The sequence below is a fragment of the Cladophialophora immunda genome (genome assembly GCF_000835495.1).
Source record: "Cladophialophora immunda strain CBS 83496 unplaced genomic scaffold supercont1.3, whole genome shotgun sequence".
Classification (NCBI taxonomy): domain Eukaryota; kingdom Fungi; phylum Ascomycota; class Eurotiomycetes; order Chaetothyriales; family Herpotrichiellaceae; genus Cladophialophora; species Cladophialophora immunda.
The window spans coordinates 2,858,090-2,873,145 of NW_015622543.1; the positions used below are offsets into that span (position 1 = coordinate 2,858,090).

The 15,056-nt window shown below is 52.7% G+C and overlaps 4 protein-coding genes across 4 annotated transcripts; 3 read left to right on the top strand and 1 right to left on the bottom strand.

The window, feature by feature from the left end:
• Positions 1-2,564: 2,564 nt before the first annotated feature.
• Positions 2,565-7,779, top strand: PV07_05438 (uncharacterized protein; the record flags this gene model as incomplete). The annotated part of the gene is made up of 5 exons (XM_016392332.1): positions 2,565-2,824; positions 2,876-3,350; positions 3,404-3,511; positions 4,471-4,554; positions 4,609-7,779. 5 exons carry the CDS (start codon positions 2,565-2,567, stop codon positions 7,777-7,779), a joined length of 4,098 nt encoding a protein of 1,365 aa, XP_016249851.1.
• Positions 7,780-8,286: 507 nt separating this feature from the next.
• PV07_05439 (uncharacterized protein) lies at positions 8,287-9,294 on the top strand (the record flags this gene model as incomplete). The annotated part of the gene is made up of 1 exon (XM_016392333.1): positions 8,287-9,294. One exon carries the CDS (start codon positions 8,287-8,289, stop codon positions 9,292-9,294), a length of 1,008 nt encoding a protein of 335 aa, XP_016249852.1.
• A 298-nt stretch (positions 9,295-9,592) lies between these two features.
• Positions 9,593-13,224, top strand: PV07_05440 (uncharacterized protein). Its single transcript, XM_016392334.1, has one exon. The coding sequence runs from the start codon at positions 9,861-9,863 to the stop codon at positions 12,885-12,887; it is 3,027 nt and encodes a 1,008-aa protein (XP_016249853.1). The 5' UTR covers positions 9,593-9,860; the 3' UTR covers positions 12,888-13,224.
• PV07_05441 (uncharacterized protein) lies at positions 13,065-14,904 on the bottom strand. The gene has a single exon (XM_016392335.1). It carries the CDS (start codon positions 14,707-14,709, stop codon positions 13,486-13,488), a length of 1,224 nt encoding a protein of 407 aa, XP_016249854.1. The 5' UTR covers positions 14,710-14,904; the 3' UTR covers positions 13,065-13,485.
• Positions 14,905-15,056: the final 152 nt, after the last annotated feature.

Below are 15,056 nucleotides of genomic sequence, written 5' to 3' on the forward strand. Positions count from 1 at the left end.
GTGCGCAGTATGCAGTATGCAGTATGCAGCAAGATGCAGGACCTAGCAAGTACCTAGGTAGGTGCTGTGAGTATTAGGGTAGCTACTAGGTAAGGAGCTCCAGGGGCCAGTGGATGTGATGATGAAAGAACAGGCGGAAGCTTGACCCCCAGAGTCAGGAACCAAGTTTTCTACAATTATACTTTTCATGGCAACAGGGGGACTCGGCTTGATGAGGAGGTTGGTGATTGGGGGTTGATTCTTGTCGAAACTGTGAAGCTGGTTACAATTACAATGCCCATGGCAATTAGCACCTCCTCTAGCGAGCTAGGTCTCTGAGTGTTGCACAGGCCGAACTTTCCCTAGGCGACCGCAGCCACTTGTGACACCGGGAAACTCATCTGTGACCCAACCGATTGATCCTGACCGCCACCCGTTCAGCCACAGCGGGCCCCTTTAGGTGTCGCCAGTACCTCACTAGCCCCCTCTGTCCCTTCTGTCCCCCAGGACGCATCCCCCGTAGCCCCTCGACCCGTTCCCGGATATGAGCTGGAACCCTGAATCGGGCGTTTTTTACGCGTGGCGATCACCAACTCTATACCCAACGCACTCTAGCACGGTTCGAATCGAGCTGAACATCGGGCTTCACAGATCTTGAAGTCGGCACCCAATCGATGATCCCCTCGGTGATTCCCACCTGCAGCCATGACCAAATCCTGCTTCCGTTGACCATGCAGTCATGGCATTCCGTCAGGGTGCGCCGCCCAACTGTCGATTACTAGCCGCTCTGGGGGTACACGGCTTCAACAAGCTGGTGTTCATATCCAGCCTCATCTCAGCGTGTACGACATACCAAGCCGTCTGGTAAACCTGGCGTGCCTGGTCCTGAGAGGTTGAAGAAGTCTGGGGTGATACACTGCAGGCACCCCGAGAAATGGAAATTGGCCTGAGCGTCGGAGCTCCACTGTGACGACACGAATTAGTGTTAGCACAGCGCCAGCTCGCCTAAGGATGTGGTTGCTCCTTGTAGCAAGTCGCTCTCTGCGCCTGGTCCCGAGAACTGCCATCACATCATAATCGCAGCGGGGCTGGGAGTCAATGCTCGCCACAAGAGCTGTATCTAGCGCTCAGACGGTGCAGAGTCGGCCAGGTGTTCTCACGTACGTGCAGTGCAGTCCTCAGCTTACATCCAGCCCTTCCCATTATTGTTGACACTGCAAAGAGGACGCGTCAACCGTGACCGCCACTGACTCCCGCACATGCAGGGCACAGAAAGCAGAAAGGCCCGGCCGGCTGCAGGCTACTGAGACAGGCATTCGGCCAGTCAACCTCACGCTGCCAAATCACAGCTCCCGCCACAGCCTGCTCGGAGGCACCTAGCTTCACACCCCAGCAAGTGTGTCCTGTGTCTTTCAACCATTTGACGAGCCTTGTCCGTAGCTACTCGTATTTAGCTGGTGGGAGATTCCCAGTTCCGGCACCACGAAAATATTGCGACCGAATCACCATCTCTTGTTCCTGGCCACTCTTCTTGCTTCCAGAGCTTTCGCCAGCATTGTATCCTCGTTTCAGAATGGAAATTGACTCTCTGCTGCGTCACCGTTCAACGGCTGTAGAACGTTTGTACACATTCCCTCAACTCATTCCTGTATGCAAATGGGCAATCTGGTTGGTGCAGAGTTGGTCAAATCTTGGTGAATGTCTTGCTTCCGCCACTTCTTTATCCGCGGAAATGCGTATCGTCAGAGGAAACAGAAGAATATAGGCATAACACATTGGCAACGGATACTGAGTTCTGGTTGGCCTCAGACTGTGAGCTCTCGCGGGGGCTCGGTGAGTGTGGTGTGATGGGTCTTGATAGTCCTCACTTAGCTGTCGGAGCTACTGTCGAGGAGGCCGCCACCTCAAGGGTTCCCTGGGTGCAAGGATGTATCCAAGATAGCCGAATGTCTTTAGGCCTGTGTCTGGTATCTAGTTAAACGACTGAAGGTGCGTTTTTGTTGTCAGCACCGTAATACTCTGCCACTGTAGTATAGGGCGGTTGAGCTCTCGACTTTCTCAGAATTTGCCTATTATGGAGGGGTGGAAATGAAAGATAAACATTGTGGCCATGGAATCTGCGGCTTGGGAATCTGCGGCTTGGGAATCTGCGCTCGGCCCTTGTGAGATTTTATTTATCTGGCATTAATCTTTTAGACGATCTCTCTTCTTTTGTCGCCAGACACGTGTACCGGAAGCAAAGCCTTTTGGCTTTTGCCCTTCCCTGATAGGTACCGGGCCATTATCATGTATATATAAACACCATGCGAAGCACGACAAGGTATTTGCACCACCGGAGATACACCCCTTGGACATCTACTGCACCGTACCACACACTGATGTTGCTCCCCGCACTGCACTGCACCCCGCATGACGCACGATCGACGCGTTATTTTCATTTTACCCTTTTCTTCGATTCATCTTGCTGATCTGCATCAGTGTCGCCAGTTTGTTCTGCTCAACCACACAATCTTCAAACCAACTGATTGCGCTGTGGTCTTCTCACTTACGAATCACATCACCAAGACAATCACCAAACCGCAACCATGCCTGAGTCAGCGGGATCTGGCAACACCACGGATTGGTGGCACTTCCCCTTTGACCCCACTGTGAGGATGCCGCGCCATTTAGTAGATGACGACTCTCCGCCATCCGCACTGATCACTGTTCTCTCAACAATCGATCATCGCGCCAACCAGTCTTCATCAGGCAATACATCTTGGTTCCAGGCTCCACTGAGCAAAGAGGACCACAATTCTCTCATGGCCGGTCGTTTTGGTGATGACTTGTTCAAGAATCCACTCGAGTACAGTAGATAATCTCCACTCAAGCCAACACTGCTGACATTCGAATACAGACACAACTTCAATCCTCAATTCCATAGCTTTGCCCTACGCACGGGTCGTCCCTTGGTCCATGACTCTCTCCTCCGCGAACTCATGAATTTGTTGATGAGCCGCTTGAGACGATTGTGCTTGGAGAACCCCGCTGCCGAGTCATTCGTTGATTGCATCCAAACCCGTGGCCCGGTCACGCTCACCATGGTCGCGAATGGCTGCAAGCACGACACAGATGCCCAGCTCAAGCACAAAGCGGCACGCTACCCTGGCATGGTCTTTGAAGTTGCTTTCTCGCAAAACAGTGAGGATTTGGAAAAGATTGCGAACACATACATCATGGGATCTGGTGGGAATACTCGTCGAGTTATGATGTTGAACGTCAACCATCCTGGTTCAAAGAAGGCGACTCTGAAGATTTGGAAACCGAAGATCGCAACAAGCCCTGACAATTCGCTCCCAACCTTGTCTGCAGAGGTGGAGGTGGCCGATCTGGTACGTTCTTGATGAGTTTTACCCATCCACATCTACTAACTTTTCGACCACAGGAGTTCCGAACTGCCGAAGGTGGATTAAGTCCAGCATGGGCGTTGGCGCTTCCTGTCCGGTACTTTGCGCCCAGAACCCTGGTTCCCGAGTCTCTGCTTGACAAGTCCGTTCGACTCTCCTCCAAGGACCTCCATGAGTGTCTCCAGGCAGCGGAATTCCAACAGCAACAGTGGTTCTCCGGAGGGGGTTTAGTCGATTCGACTCTACCTCTTCGATTCATGGATACATCGGCAGAAGAGTGAGTCTGCGGGCAGGGAGAAAGAACAAGAAGACACTTGGTATTCTCGGTTGCCAGGGCATGTACTCTGGGCTCGACTCGTGTTGGATATCACCTAGGGTATTCATCGTGGCGCTCTGCATGAGTGCACCCATAAGAGGCCGGCGCTTGGAGATGTGCGAGTATGGCGAAATGGACTGATGGTGTGACTCTCCTTGAGTAAGGACACCTCGGATCTGGGGATGGAGGTGTGTCAAATGCCGGCACTGAAAGCTGGTGACAGCGACCATGAAGGTGCGATAAACGCCGGTGCATGTCGGAGACTCTTGAATGTCCCTCGAGACACGCGAGTGCTGATGCTGGTAACTTGGGAACTGTATCCCTCCATAATCTCCTCATCAATGAAACAAAAAAACATTGTCATACTGTTTGGACTGTTATTGCTTCTCACCGGTTGACGAGTGCGAACCCCCTTAACCATGTTTTGTTGTCGAAACCAAGACGCGGTATCCTGCATCTGCCTCGGCTAGGTCACCCTGTCCTATCCTTGCCCAGCCTTCATTTCTCTCGTCTGAACCTTGTTCGGTAGACTACTCCGTGCAGGTTTGCCATCAGGCCATCAGTCACCAGTCGAATTGCTGCAAAATACAGGTGATTTTGTGGGAGCACATCTTGGCAGACAATGCGAGTACTGTAGCTACCCGCACCGAAGATGCCCAGGCGCCAAGCAGTGCCACATGCTCTGTCGAGCCACAGTGGCTGTGCAGATGTCATGCCTAGACCAAGTTCACTTTGTACCCGACATCAGCGTACTCATATTCGTCTGTACAAACATGCCGTCGAAAACAGGCAAATTCCTACAGTCAGCATGTCTTTTGGGATAGCTTCAGTCGTCTCACGATGGAGTCTTCACGGCAGCAGGCCTTTCAGCGGGTTCGTTACGCCACAAACCCTGCAGGAAATTTCCACACCTAACATGCCATTTAGCTGCGTCCACCTTGCGTCGAATTGAGCTCCGTCGCTCTGAAACTCAAGGCAAATCAGACATCCGCGAAAGTTGTACTTCTTTCCCTGGAACAGGTACACCGGGTTCTTTGCTCGCTTGGAGAAGAGGATCTTCTCGATGAGAAATTGGCGGAATACGCCTTCTTCCCCCTGACCCATATTTTTAATCAGTCTTTTCGAATATCATCCCGAGGCCTGGAGTTAGCTGTCAGATGCGTGCAAATCCTGGTCTCAAAAGGATGGCGAGACAAGCTGCTCCCCGAGATGGCCAAACAGCTGCTCATTCTCATGGGCTTGCTGGTTTCTCGAGGACCGAACCAACAGAATCAGCCTCCTACTGATGAGCTGAAAGTTGCTTCATTCGAATGCATGGCGGTCATCATCCGCCAGAGTGCTTCAGTAGCACCCACAGTCTTGGAAGGTGTTGGCAGCAAGAACATTGTAGACCAGCTGGTCTATCAGCTACTTGAAGCGGTAACAGAGGCGTCGTCTGAGGACGTCCAGATCAGTGCAACCCACGCTCTTCTTGAGCTTCAGCGTGCTATCAAGAGTCGAGCATTATTGGCCAGTTTGCTTCCACGTACTGTCTCTACACTGGTCAAAGTCCTTCGATCCAGCACTCAGGCTCGTCGAACGAGAAAGGTTCTTGTCGCATACTTGGAACTGATGACTGAGGCTTTAAGAAACGTCCTTGCTGATAGGATTGCCTCGGATAACATTAAAGCGAGACCTCTGACCAAGCCATCAATAGCACACGGCGCTGATGATGAGGTTATACTGGACAAATCCTGGATCGATGCGACTGCGTCTCAAATCGATCTGGCTCTGATTCAGGTGGTCAAACTGAGGACTCATTCCAGCCCTGACGTTGTTGAAGCTCTCCTCAACCTTTGTCTGACGGTTATCGATGACTGTCCGCAGACTCTTGCTCAATCTGTCCCTCTGATGGTAGAGACTCTTGCAGTCCTTTGCCGATCGTCCGATGGATCTAAAGCAAACTCTGCTCTCAAATATTTGATGACCTCGAGGCCCGAGATAGCCGAGATCTTAGAGGCCAAATTCTATGAATGGTCCCAGGCACTCCCCCGAGTGATGCAAGGTAATGACGATAGACCCAAACAGCAACTGCTCAAGCAGGTAACGACATCGTTCATCGCATTATCAGACAGTTCAAATGCCACTGATGAAGAAATGTCGAGGTTTGCCTCGATTCTAATTGACACTGTTGCAGCAGCTGTTGACTCGGGTCCGAAAAAGTCAAAGCTAGTTAGCGAGAGGCCTCAGATCTCCCCCAGCGAACTTGTCCAGCAGTCTAGACGATCAGAACATGGATTTTTGCCGGTTATCTTGAGTCACCAGAGCCAGCAGTCATCCACAGAAGAGCTCCAAGTGTTGATTGCCACCCTCAAGACGCACTCGTTCAGCCAGAACATTACACGCAGTCTTGTCGATCATCTGCATGACTCCGATATCAGCAAGAAATTATCGGCAGCATGGCTCGCTCTCCAATTCCTGAGATCTGACAGCAACAAGTCATTTGATGTGATGGAGCTAGTGGACGACAATATTTCCTCGCCTGACTTCTCACTTTCTCGTCCTTTTCTTATAAGCGATCTTTATTCGAATATTCTGCCATACCTGACAGAATACCCTGACCTCGAAGACGAAGGAGACACAGACTGGCGCCTGGTGGCACTATCACTTGAGAGTTTAATACTCCAGGCTTCTCAGCTCAGTCAATCGTACCGTCCTGAGCTAGTGGAGACACTATTTCCACTACTCACCCTGCTTGGTTCCGGTAATGCATTGCTCCAGCAGCATGCAATGACGGCCCTGAACCTATTGGCTACAGCATGTGAATATCCTTCGACCTCTCAGATGTTGATTGAGAATGTGGACTACCTAATCAATGCCGTTGCGCTGCGGCTTAACGCCTTTGATGTGTCGCCAATCAGTCTCCGCGTGATTGGGATGATGATCCATCTTTGTGGTGGCAGACTCCTCCCACATCTTGACGACCTCATCGGAAGCATATTTGGCGCGCTAGACACCTTCCATGGTTACCCGAATCTCGTCGAACAGTTGTTCGAAGTGCTTAAGATGGTGGTGACAGAAAGTTCTAAGAAACCTGCCATTCTTTCAATTCAGTCTGGGCGAGCACTTGAGAGCCACCGGAACGTTGCGGCCCACGTATCTGGACTGCAAGACATTCTAGGCGACATGGAACGCAGGAAACACAGACGGCGCCGATCTGACGAGGAATATGAAGAGATTAGTGGTGCTCCCCACCGGCCGTGGACGGATGCCGAAGACGGTGGGCTGAGTGAGGAGCAGAGTAGCCTCTCCGGCGAGAATGAAGACGGGGAGGACGATCAGCGGCTCGAACAAACAGCTGATGGGCAAGAGGCTAAGATCTCCAAGTCCCACCAGCTTCTGCTCAACGTTGCACAGTCTACAGTCCCACATCTGACGTCCCCCTCATCGAAGGTGCGCTCTATTTTGTTGGAACTGCTGCAAGAGATATGTCCACTCCTTGCGGGACATGAGAATACTTTTCTACCCTTGGTGAACTCCATATGGCCGGCAGTGGTGTGCAGACTTTTGTCCGGGAATGATGCGAACACGGCGAACGCACCGTACATTGTTAGAGCTGCCGCCCTCACGATAGCCGATATCTGCGGTGCAGCAGGCAATTTCATGTCCAGTCGAATCGATGAGCTTTTCGATGAGCTTGAAATCCTATTCGAGAAAACATATTCGAGCGTCTTCAGGTCGACCAGGCGGCAGAAGTCGACTACGACGTTGAACATGAAACGATCAGAATTGGTCGTCTATACAGGCAATTCAACACGGCTTACCCACGAAGCTAGCTCGTTGCCTAGTCAATCTTCTGTGGCTCCATACAGTGTCATTGTCAGGTCATCAAGCGGACAAATACTGGAAGCACTCGTGACGTTGTTGATCAGCATTCTTCAGCATGTTCCAATCTCTGACGACAACGTGGACAAGATATTTATGCTTCTCGCCCCACTTATGCACACGGAACGAGTACGGCAGGCATTGCTGAGGTATAATGAAGATGCTGTATGGCTGCTTGAAAATCCTCCGCCTGGGGCCGAACCAGCTGAGCATTCCCGTTTCCAGCGGGATTGATATCAGGCTATGGATTTGCTGAGAGAACCCTGGCACCTGAGACTCAAGCTAAGAGGTATAGTCCGGACGCCTATGCCAACCATACAATGTCGAGCGTGGTCGGCCTTGGGAGTTGCGGCGGGTTGAAATTGACCGTGGCCGTGCTCCACATCTCGGAGTTAATATGTTTCCACAATGGTCGTGGCTTCACATGTCCCTTCCCCAATAGCGACAGATATCTCCTCGATTTCGCCCTTGAAGCATCGAGCTGGGAGCCAATGTGCTCGACATCCTGTGAAGGGGTGATCCGGAATCCACAGACATGTCGGAGATTGTACGAATGAATAAATTACCGTTTTGGAAGAACTTGTCGTCTCTGAACCCAGGCAACCTTCAAAGACGTGGATGATCCCGGAGACTGCAGAACATATTTGACGGGCAGTCGCTCATTGAACATGGCTACGAAGCTGAATCTGTACTTCTCAACACAATTTTCGACAAGCAGAGAGCAGATTCTCGCCCAACATCATGGCAGGCCAATTCATTCGCGGTCAGCTGTCAACTCCACCGATTCCTCAAGTCGATTTGACAGGACGGACCATCTTGGTGACGGGGGCAAATTCTGGACTGGGCCTTGAGGCTGCCAAATTACTGGCGCAGTTAAATTGCAGCACCATTGTCCTTGCATGCCGGAGCCTGGAGAAAGGGGAAAGAGCCAAGGAGACCATTCTGCAATCGGTCTCCAGCAGCTCCCATGGACGTCCGCCTCCAACAATTGACGTCTTTCAACTCGACATGTGCTCCTTTGCAAACGTGGTCGCCTTTTCCGAGCGTTGCAAAGATCTCACAAGGATCGACGCGGCAATTCTGAATGCAGGCCTTCAACTCGACGAGTTCACGCTTGCAGAAGGATATGAGACAACTATTACTGTGAATGTTATCTCGACATTCCTCCTGGCTACCCTGCTTGTCCCCATCATGCGCAATCATGCGAAGAACTACGACATCACGCCCAACATCACCATCGTTGGATCAGCAGTCCATTTCTGGGCGAATAGCAAGGAGATCATGACTCCTGTCGAGGGACAGATTCTGAAGACACTGTCGAACCCAAAAAAAGCGGACATGAAGGGTCGCTATTTCCTCAGCAAACTCATTGTCATGCTGCTGGTAAAGTACCTAGCTTCGATGTTGACAGCGGCGGCCGAAAAGGATCCAACTAATAAAGCCTTGGTGATTGTCAACAATGCTGCACCGGGGCTTTGCAAGACCAATTTTTTTCAGCATCAACTTGATACGCCCACCAAAGTTCTGCTCACAATGATAGGACGGACGGGCGAGCATGGGGCGCGAACATCGGTGTATGGGGCTACTGCAGGAAGAGAGACTCATGGGCAGTATTTGAGCGAGTGTCGGGTCAAAAAATACAGCGCTTTTGTCAAGAGTTCAGATGGAGATCACACCGCAAGGAGGATCTGGCAAGAATTGAGCGTCTTGTATGAAGAGGCCAAACCTGGGTGCACCAAGGCGCTCTGACAGGAGGGAAATTGGCAGATTGCAAATAGGCTGGGCGAGGATGGTATTCTCGTGGCATGGTAGTTGGGTTTCTATGTTCGTTTACATTCGTGACGCTCTTTGGAACAAGGTTGTCAAGCATGTCAACTGTGAATGGCATGAGGTGGAAGCGACAAATATAACGAATAGACCAGACCAGGTCCCTGAAGCCAGTTGGGCTGGAAGCGTGGAATCTCGGATGCGAGCTGCGGGGGCGAATACATATCAATGTCATCGTCTGTGTCTCCATCTTCTTTTCTCCCATCAACAACCAGGTACCCAGTCGGCACACATTTGCTTCCTATTCTCGTCGCTTTGCCTGTTCATCAATGGTTGCCGTGTATCGTTGCCAATTTCCTGTCGTCGTCTTGATTCTGCAGTGTCGGGCTGTAAGCTGGGTCTGCGTTTGAATTTGCTGGACCGCGCCACTCCAACCAACGACCTCACGGGCTGTCCTCTGGCCACTCTCAATTCAAGCAACTCCGTCACGAAAAGCCGCCCCCGTATCGACATTAGCCTCTGAAATAGACCAAAGCAGGCTACATTCAATGGCAGAGTTCTCCTCGCTTACCACCAAGTTCCGCGCCAATCTGGACAGCCAGCAATCAGGCGGGCACAAAATCAGCAAACGAAACCGACAGCCCGTATCCTGCTTCAACTGTAGGATCAAAAAATTGAGGTGCGACAAGGGCCATCCATGCGAGACATGCGTCAAGCGGGGCGACGAGTCTAGCTGCGTATACGGCAACATTCCTTTGCCCAAGTCGTCCGATCCAAGCTCCGCCAACGGCACGAACACAGCTCATGCGGCGAATAAACGAGGACAAGCCCAGGATAGGCTGCGGCATTTGGAGCAACTCGTCATGCAAATGGTCGGCAATACGACGAGCGCACAGTCTTCGCAAGACTCGGAAGCCGCTGCCAGCCCTGGCTCTGCACTTGACATCGACACGTCGACTGCCAGCATCGCAAAGGAAGGACACCTCCAGTACGGCTCCTCGGAATCGCGCTACGTCGGTTCGACGCACTGGTCCGCAATCCTGGAAAGCATCCAAGAACTCAAGTCTGCGCTTTCGAGTGGCAGCAACGGCCAAGGGGGCGGCCCATCAGCCACCGAGTTCGATGAAAGCGACGACATCGAACCACAGGAGATAGAGGGCCTGTTCGGTTCGACGAGCCATCTCTCCCTCCCCCAGATCCTGTCTCAGGCCCTTCCTCCACGACTGCAAGTCGACCGTCGCCTGTCCACCTACTTTAACAGTCGATATCTGGTCATTCCCTTCATCCATACGACACAATTCCGAAGACAATACGATCAATTTTGGCGCACACCACTGGAGATGTCCCCCCTCTGGATCTCCATACTATTCTCCATCTGCTGCATGTCTGCCACCTTGTCTGAAGCTGTAGGCTCCGAGCCTTCCACACCGGAGGATCAACTAAGTCCGCGCATGAGTTTTCTCAACGCTGCCTGTCAATGTCTCCGCCTTGGCGGATTTGTTCGGCCCAAACGCTACGTGGTGGAAGCTCTGGGTCTGTATGCCCAATGCAAATACATGGCCACGCTCGACCCGTCGCGGGAAGTCAGCATCATATTCCCCATCCTGGTGCGACTCGCTTACCGAAGTGGCTACCATCGCGATCCTTCCCAATTTCCTCATTTCTCGGTGTTTGAAGGTGAAATGCGGCGGCGCATGTGGGCGATGTGTCTGCAATTCGACCTCATGGTATCCTTCCAACTCGGCCTGCCAAACCAGATCCCGCCCAGTAGTTGGGACACGTTACCTCCGTCGAACCTGCTCGACAGCGATTTCGACGAGCACAGTACGGCCCTACGACAATCCCGACCGGAGGAAGAAGCGACGCAAATACTGTATTTCATTGTCAAAACTCGCTTGATGACTACGTTCGGGAAAGTCTGCTCGCACGCTCTCTCGTTTCGGGACTACTCGCAGCAGGAAGTCATGGATCTCGATCGCGAAGTACGCGCCGTCTACGCCACTGTACCCAAGATTTTACATATCCGTCCCATGTCACAGTCCTTTGCCGATCCCAGCTATCTCATCATGGTGCGCACAAATTGTGAATTTCTCTACCAGAAATCTCTCCTCGTGCTACACAGGAAGTATATGACACAAGGCACTCACCCAACCTCTACAAAAGTATGCACGGACGCCGCCATCGCGATCACACGGCATATGCTGGATCTGCACAAGGAGTTGAAGCCTGGGGGGCAGTTGTTCCAGGACCGCTGGATGCTGAGTTCGTTCACGATGAACGATTTCTACCTGGCTGCAATGGTCCTGTGTCTGGGGGTGAGCATGTGGAGAAAAGCGAACCCAGGGAAGGGACTCGAGGATTCTGGGGACGGCACGACGGTTGAGCAGTTCCAGCTTTTGAAGGCGGCATATGAGATCTGCGAGGAACTGAGCCCGACGAGCAACGAGGCGAAAAGAGTGGCAGACGTCTTGAAGGTGGTGCTGGATGAAATCGCCAGCCCAGCTGCTGTCGCCCAATCGACATGGCCAGGCTCAATTGGCTCCAACACAAGGGGTCTCGGGGGAGCGATGTCGAACACCGAGCAACAAGGACAAATACAAGAATCCGCCACACTACCCTCAAAACATCACCCGTTCATGCAGCCGGGGCGCTTTATGGGGTCGGCAATGTTCCCGATGCAGTACGACTTCACCCTCGTCCCGCTGACACTACAAGATCAACAAGACCGTGAAGGGTTTTCGGATTACCCATCATCGTCAACGTCGTCTCAGAACCAGCAGGGTCAGAACCAAGGCGGGAGTGGTGGCTACTTCACGCCGGCGTTCAACAACTCCAGTGTCAACGACAGCAGCGCACCGCTGAATCCGAACCTGCGTCTCATGCCGGGCCTTCAGAACCCGGGCCTCGGACCGAACCCGTTCATGAGTTTCCTTCCCTTCAGCGCGGCGTATCCCCCGCCGACACCGACTCTAGACCCAGCGATTGCGGCTGCGGCTGCGGCGACGGGGACATCCTCTTCCTCTGACGTTGCCGAGGAGATGGCAGCCAATGGCTCCATGCCAATGAACTTGGACATCGACTGGGCGTTCCTCGACCAGTGGATGGCGCTGCCGAACCCGGACATCCTGTCTCTGAGCGAGGCTGCGCCTCCGTCGCAAGTTACTGCATTGAATCCGATCCCTCAGCACCCTCTGGCCTGGAGACCTGGATCCCCGCCCGGGCAGCCAGATGCAAGCACCAACCACCACCACCATCAACTCCAACATCAAGATGCCAGAGGTGCAGCCGCAGGCGGACTCGACAAGACCACCACCACCACCCCGGCGACACACTGGATGAGCACGCCCTACCGCTTCCTCGGCGGCGAGCCGCGAGAGGGACTTGACCACATCACCGGCGCGGCCGACACGCCGATGATGGACGCCGGCGAATCCGGTGGCGGGGGCGGTGGTCGGGGCGGAAGCGAGCGCCGCAGCGGCGCGGGCGTCAACGGCGCGAACACCACTGGCTCCTCCGGACGACAAGCTACCACCGGCGACATGGCGCCGTATATGGGACACGTCGTCGGGTACTGAGAGAGACATCCCCAAGGTGGCGGAAGCGCCACGCCCATGTATGTAACCAATTTATATGAGAATGCACGGGGGACTTGCGCTCATCGTTTCGAACGAGCGCTACGCAAGTGTTTACAACAAGACAGGAACGACTTTTGGAGGGTTCTTGCACTTGGGAGTGCCATAAGACAAAAAGGCGGAAACTCTTGTGGCCTTGGTTGTAAAACTTCCATCTAGGATTTTGGATGGATAATCTCCTCATTTTTCTGATTTCTTCATCAACGTACCCCTCTTGATCTTGCTCGTTAAAAGGTCGAGGATAAACCCGCAAAGATATCGTGACTTTGAGATACACAATACATGCCCACCCCCAAAGAATGAAAAATAAATCAACTCCATTTTCCAATGCTGTGGTACTTGGCGCTTCCCGCAATCCGCAACAGCCATAATAGACTGTTCATTCCCAGAAAAAGGCTTTCTCCAGAACCAACACTTCCGGCCGGGGGTATCGTATAGTCCGAAAAGGATCGGCTTTGAGACACCCAGTGATACTCCTCCCTGCCCCAACACCATGAGGGAAATCCAACGCTTGCTCTGTCAAACACCCGGAAACCCCGAATCACCCCTCCGGCTTCACTGCGGCCTGTCTCCTCCGCTTTTCGTCCTCCTGCCGTCGCTTCTCCTGGTCGGCCCGCAGTTTCCAGGCGGTTCTGATTTCGGGGGCGTGGTTCAGCAGATCCTGCTCCGTCACGTGGCTCTGGATGGATCTGATTACGCTTTTGAACACCTTGATGTGATTGGCGTTCTCCTTGTCGTGTCGGAATCGATGGAACCGCCACCGTTGCAGCTCGTCCTGGTAGCATTCGACAATAATGTCTTGCAGGGCGTGGTTCAGGGTTTTCCACTCTTCCCATTCCTGCGGCTCGACGTACATGTCGTCGATGTACGAGTACTCGTTATTCCCAACGTGGATGAATAGAGCAAATTTCTCCGGAAAGGAGTAGAAGTCGGTCTGCATGGATTGATCTGGATCCTCGGGGTCCGGCTCCATCCTTGCCCACTCAATACGGAGCAGGAAATCGACGGTGTTTTCAGAGGGGGGTTTCCATTTGAGGATATGCGGATCCGTGCCCATCTTGTACGATGCGTCCCGGCATGTGAAGATCAAGCCATCATTTCCATGCATCTGTTTCACCTTGGGGATGACTTCCTTGAACATCTTCTCCAAAGCGTAACTGAACTCATTATGTTTGTCTTCGAGCACAAATGGCCTCGTGTATTCTGGATGTTGTTTAAACATGGCATTATAGGGCTGGAGGACGTGGGTCTGGAAGTAGGCGAGGCGCTTGTCTAGAGGGCGTTGCATGAAGACCACATGGTCGAGGACCAGGCAGTCAAACACGAGGAATTTAATGACCGGCTCTCGATCAGGGTATTTGTCTTCCACCAGTTCCCCGTCCAATATTGTGCCAGTATGAAATCGTCGGAAGGTTTTGTCTTCGTGGTGCGGAAAGTGTAGATTAGGGACATACCAGTAGTCATTCCGTCGGTCGATGAAGTAGTGAATGTCCCTATCGCCGTCTTGAGTGAGGTACAGGAGGTAGCGTAGCCCGTCGGTCTTTTCGCAAACGTAGTAGTCCTGGCTCTTAAGCTCTTGTATGTGTTCTGAAGAGAAGGAGACGGGCTGGGCCCCGGGGAAGGACGTATTTCTTCCTCGCCCAAGAAGGTCGGCCACTTCGTGCTGGAAGGATTTCTGGAGCGTAGGACCCGCCCACTGCCCGCCGATGCGCTGCATGAGAGCGTTCTGCTCAGGGTGCTGCGATTCAGGGCCGCCGGGATCCATGGCTGGGAGATATATTGGGAGATGAGGGAGCGAAGAAAGGAGGGACGATTGAACGAGAGGAAAAGGTGTCTCCTTCCTCAGACTCGAGCGATCAAGTCCTTTCTTCAAGCCCAAGTTCAGAAGTCGGAGATCTCATTCTTGGGCCTTCGTTTAGTGCCCAGATGGTCTGCCGTACGTATGCTCGCAGTGTGTCTGTTGGGTGGCGCAGTTACTAAGCCGTGACGCCTGCGCCCTTGATATATAACCTTAAACTCCTATTGGAGATCTAACCTAAATTATTCTAGCCTCGATGTACCGCCCGCAGTTTCCCCCATCGTGATCCTCCGCATTTCTCCTTGACTGCGAAA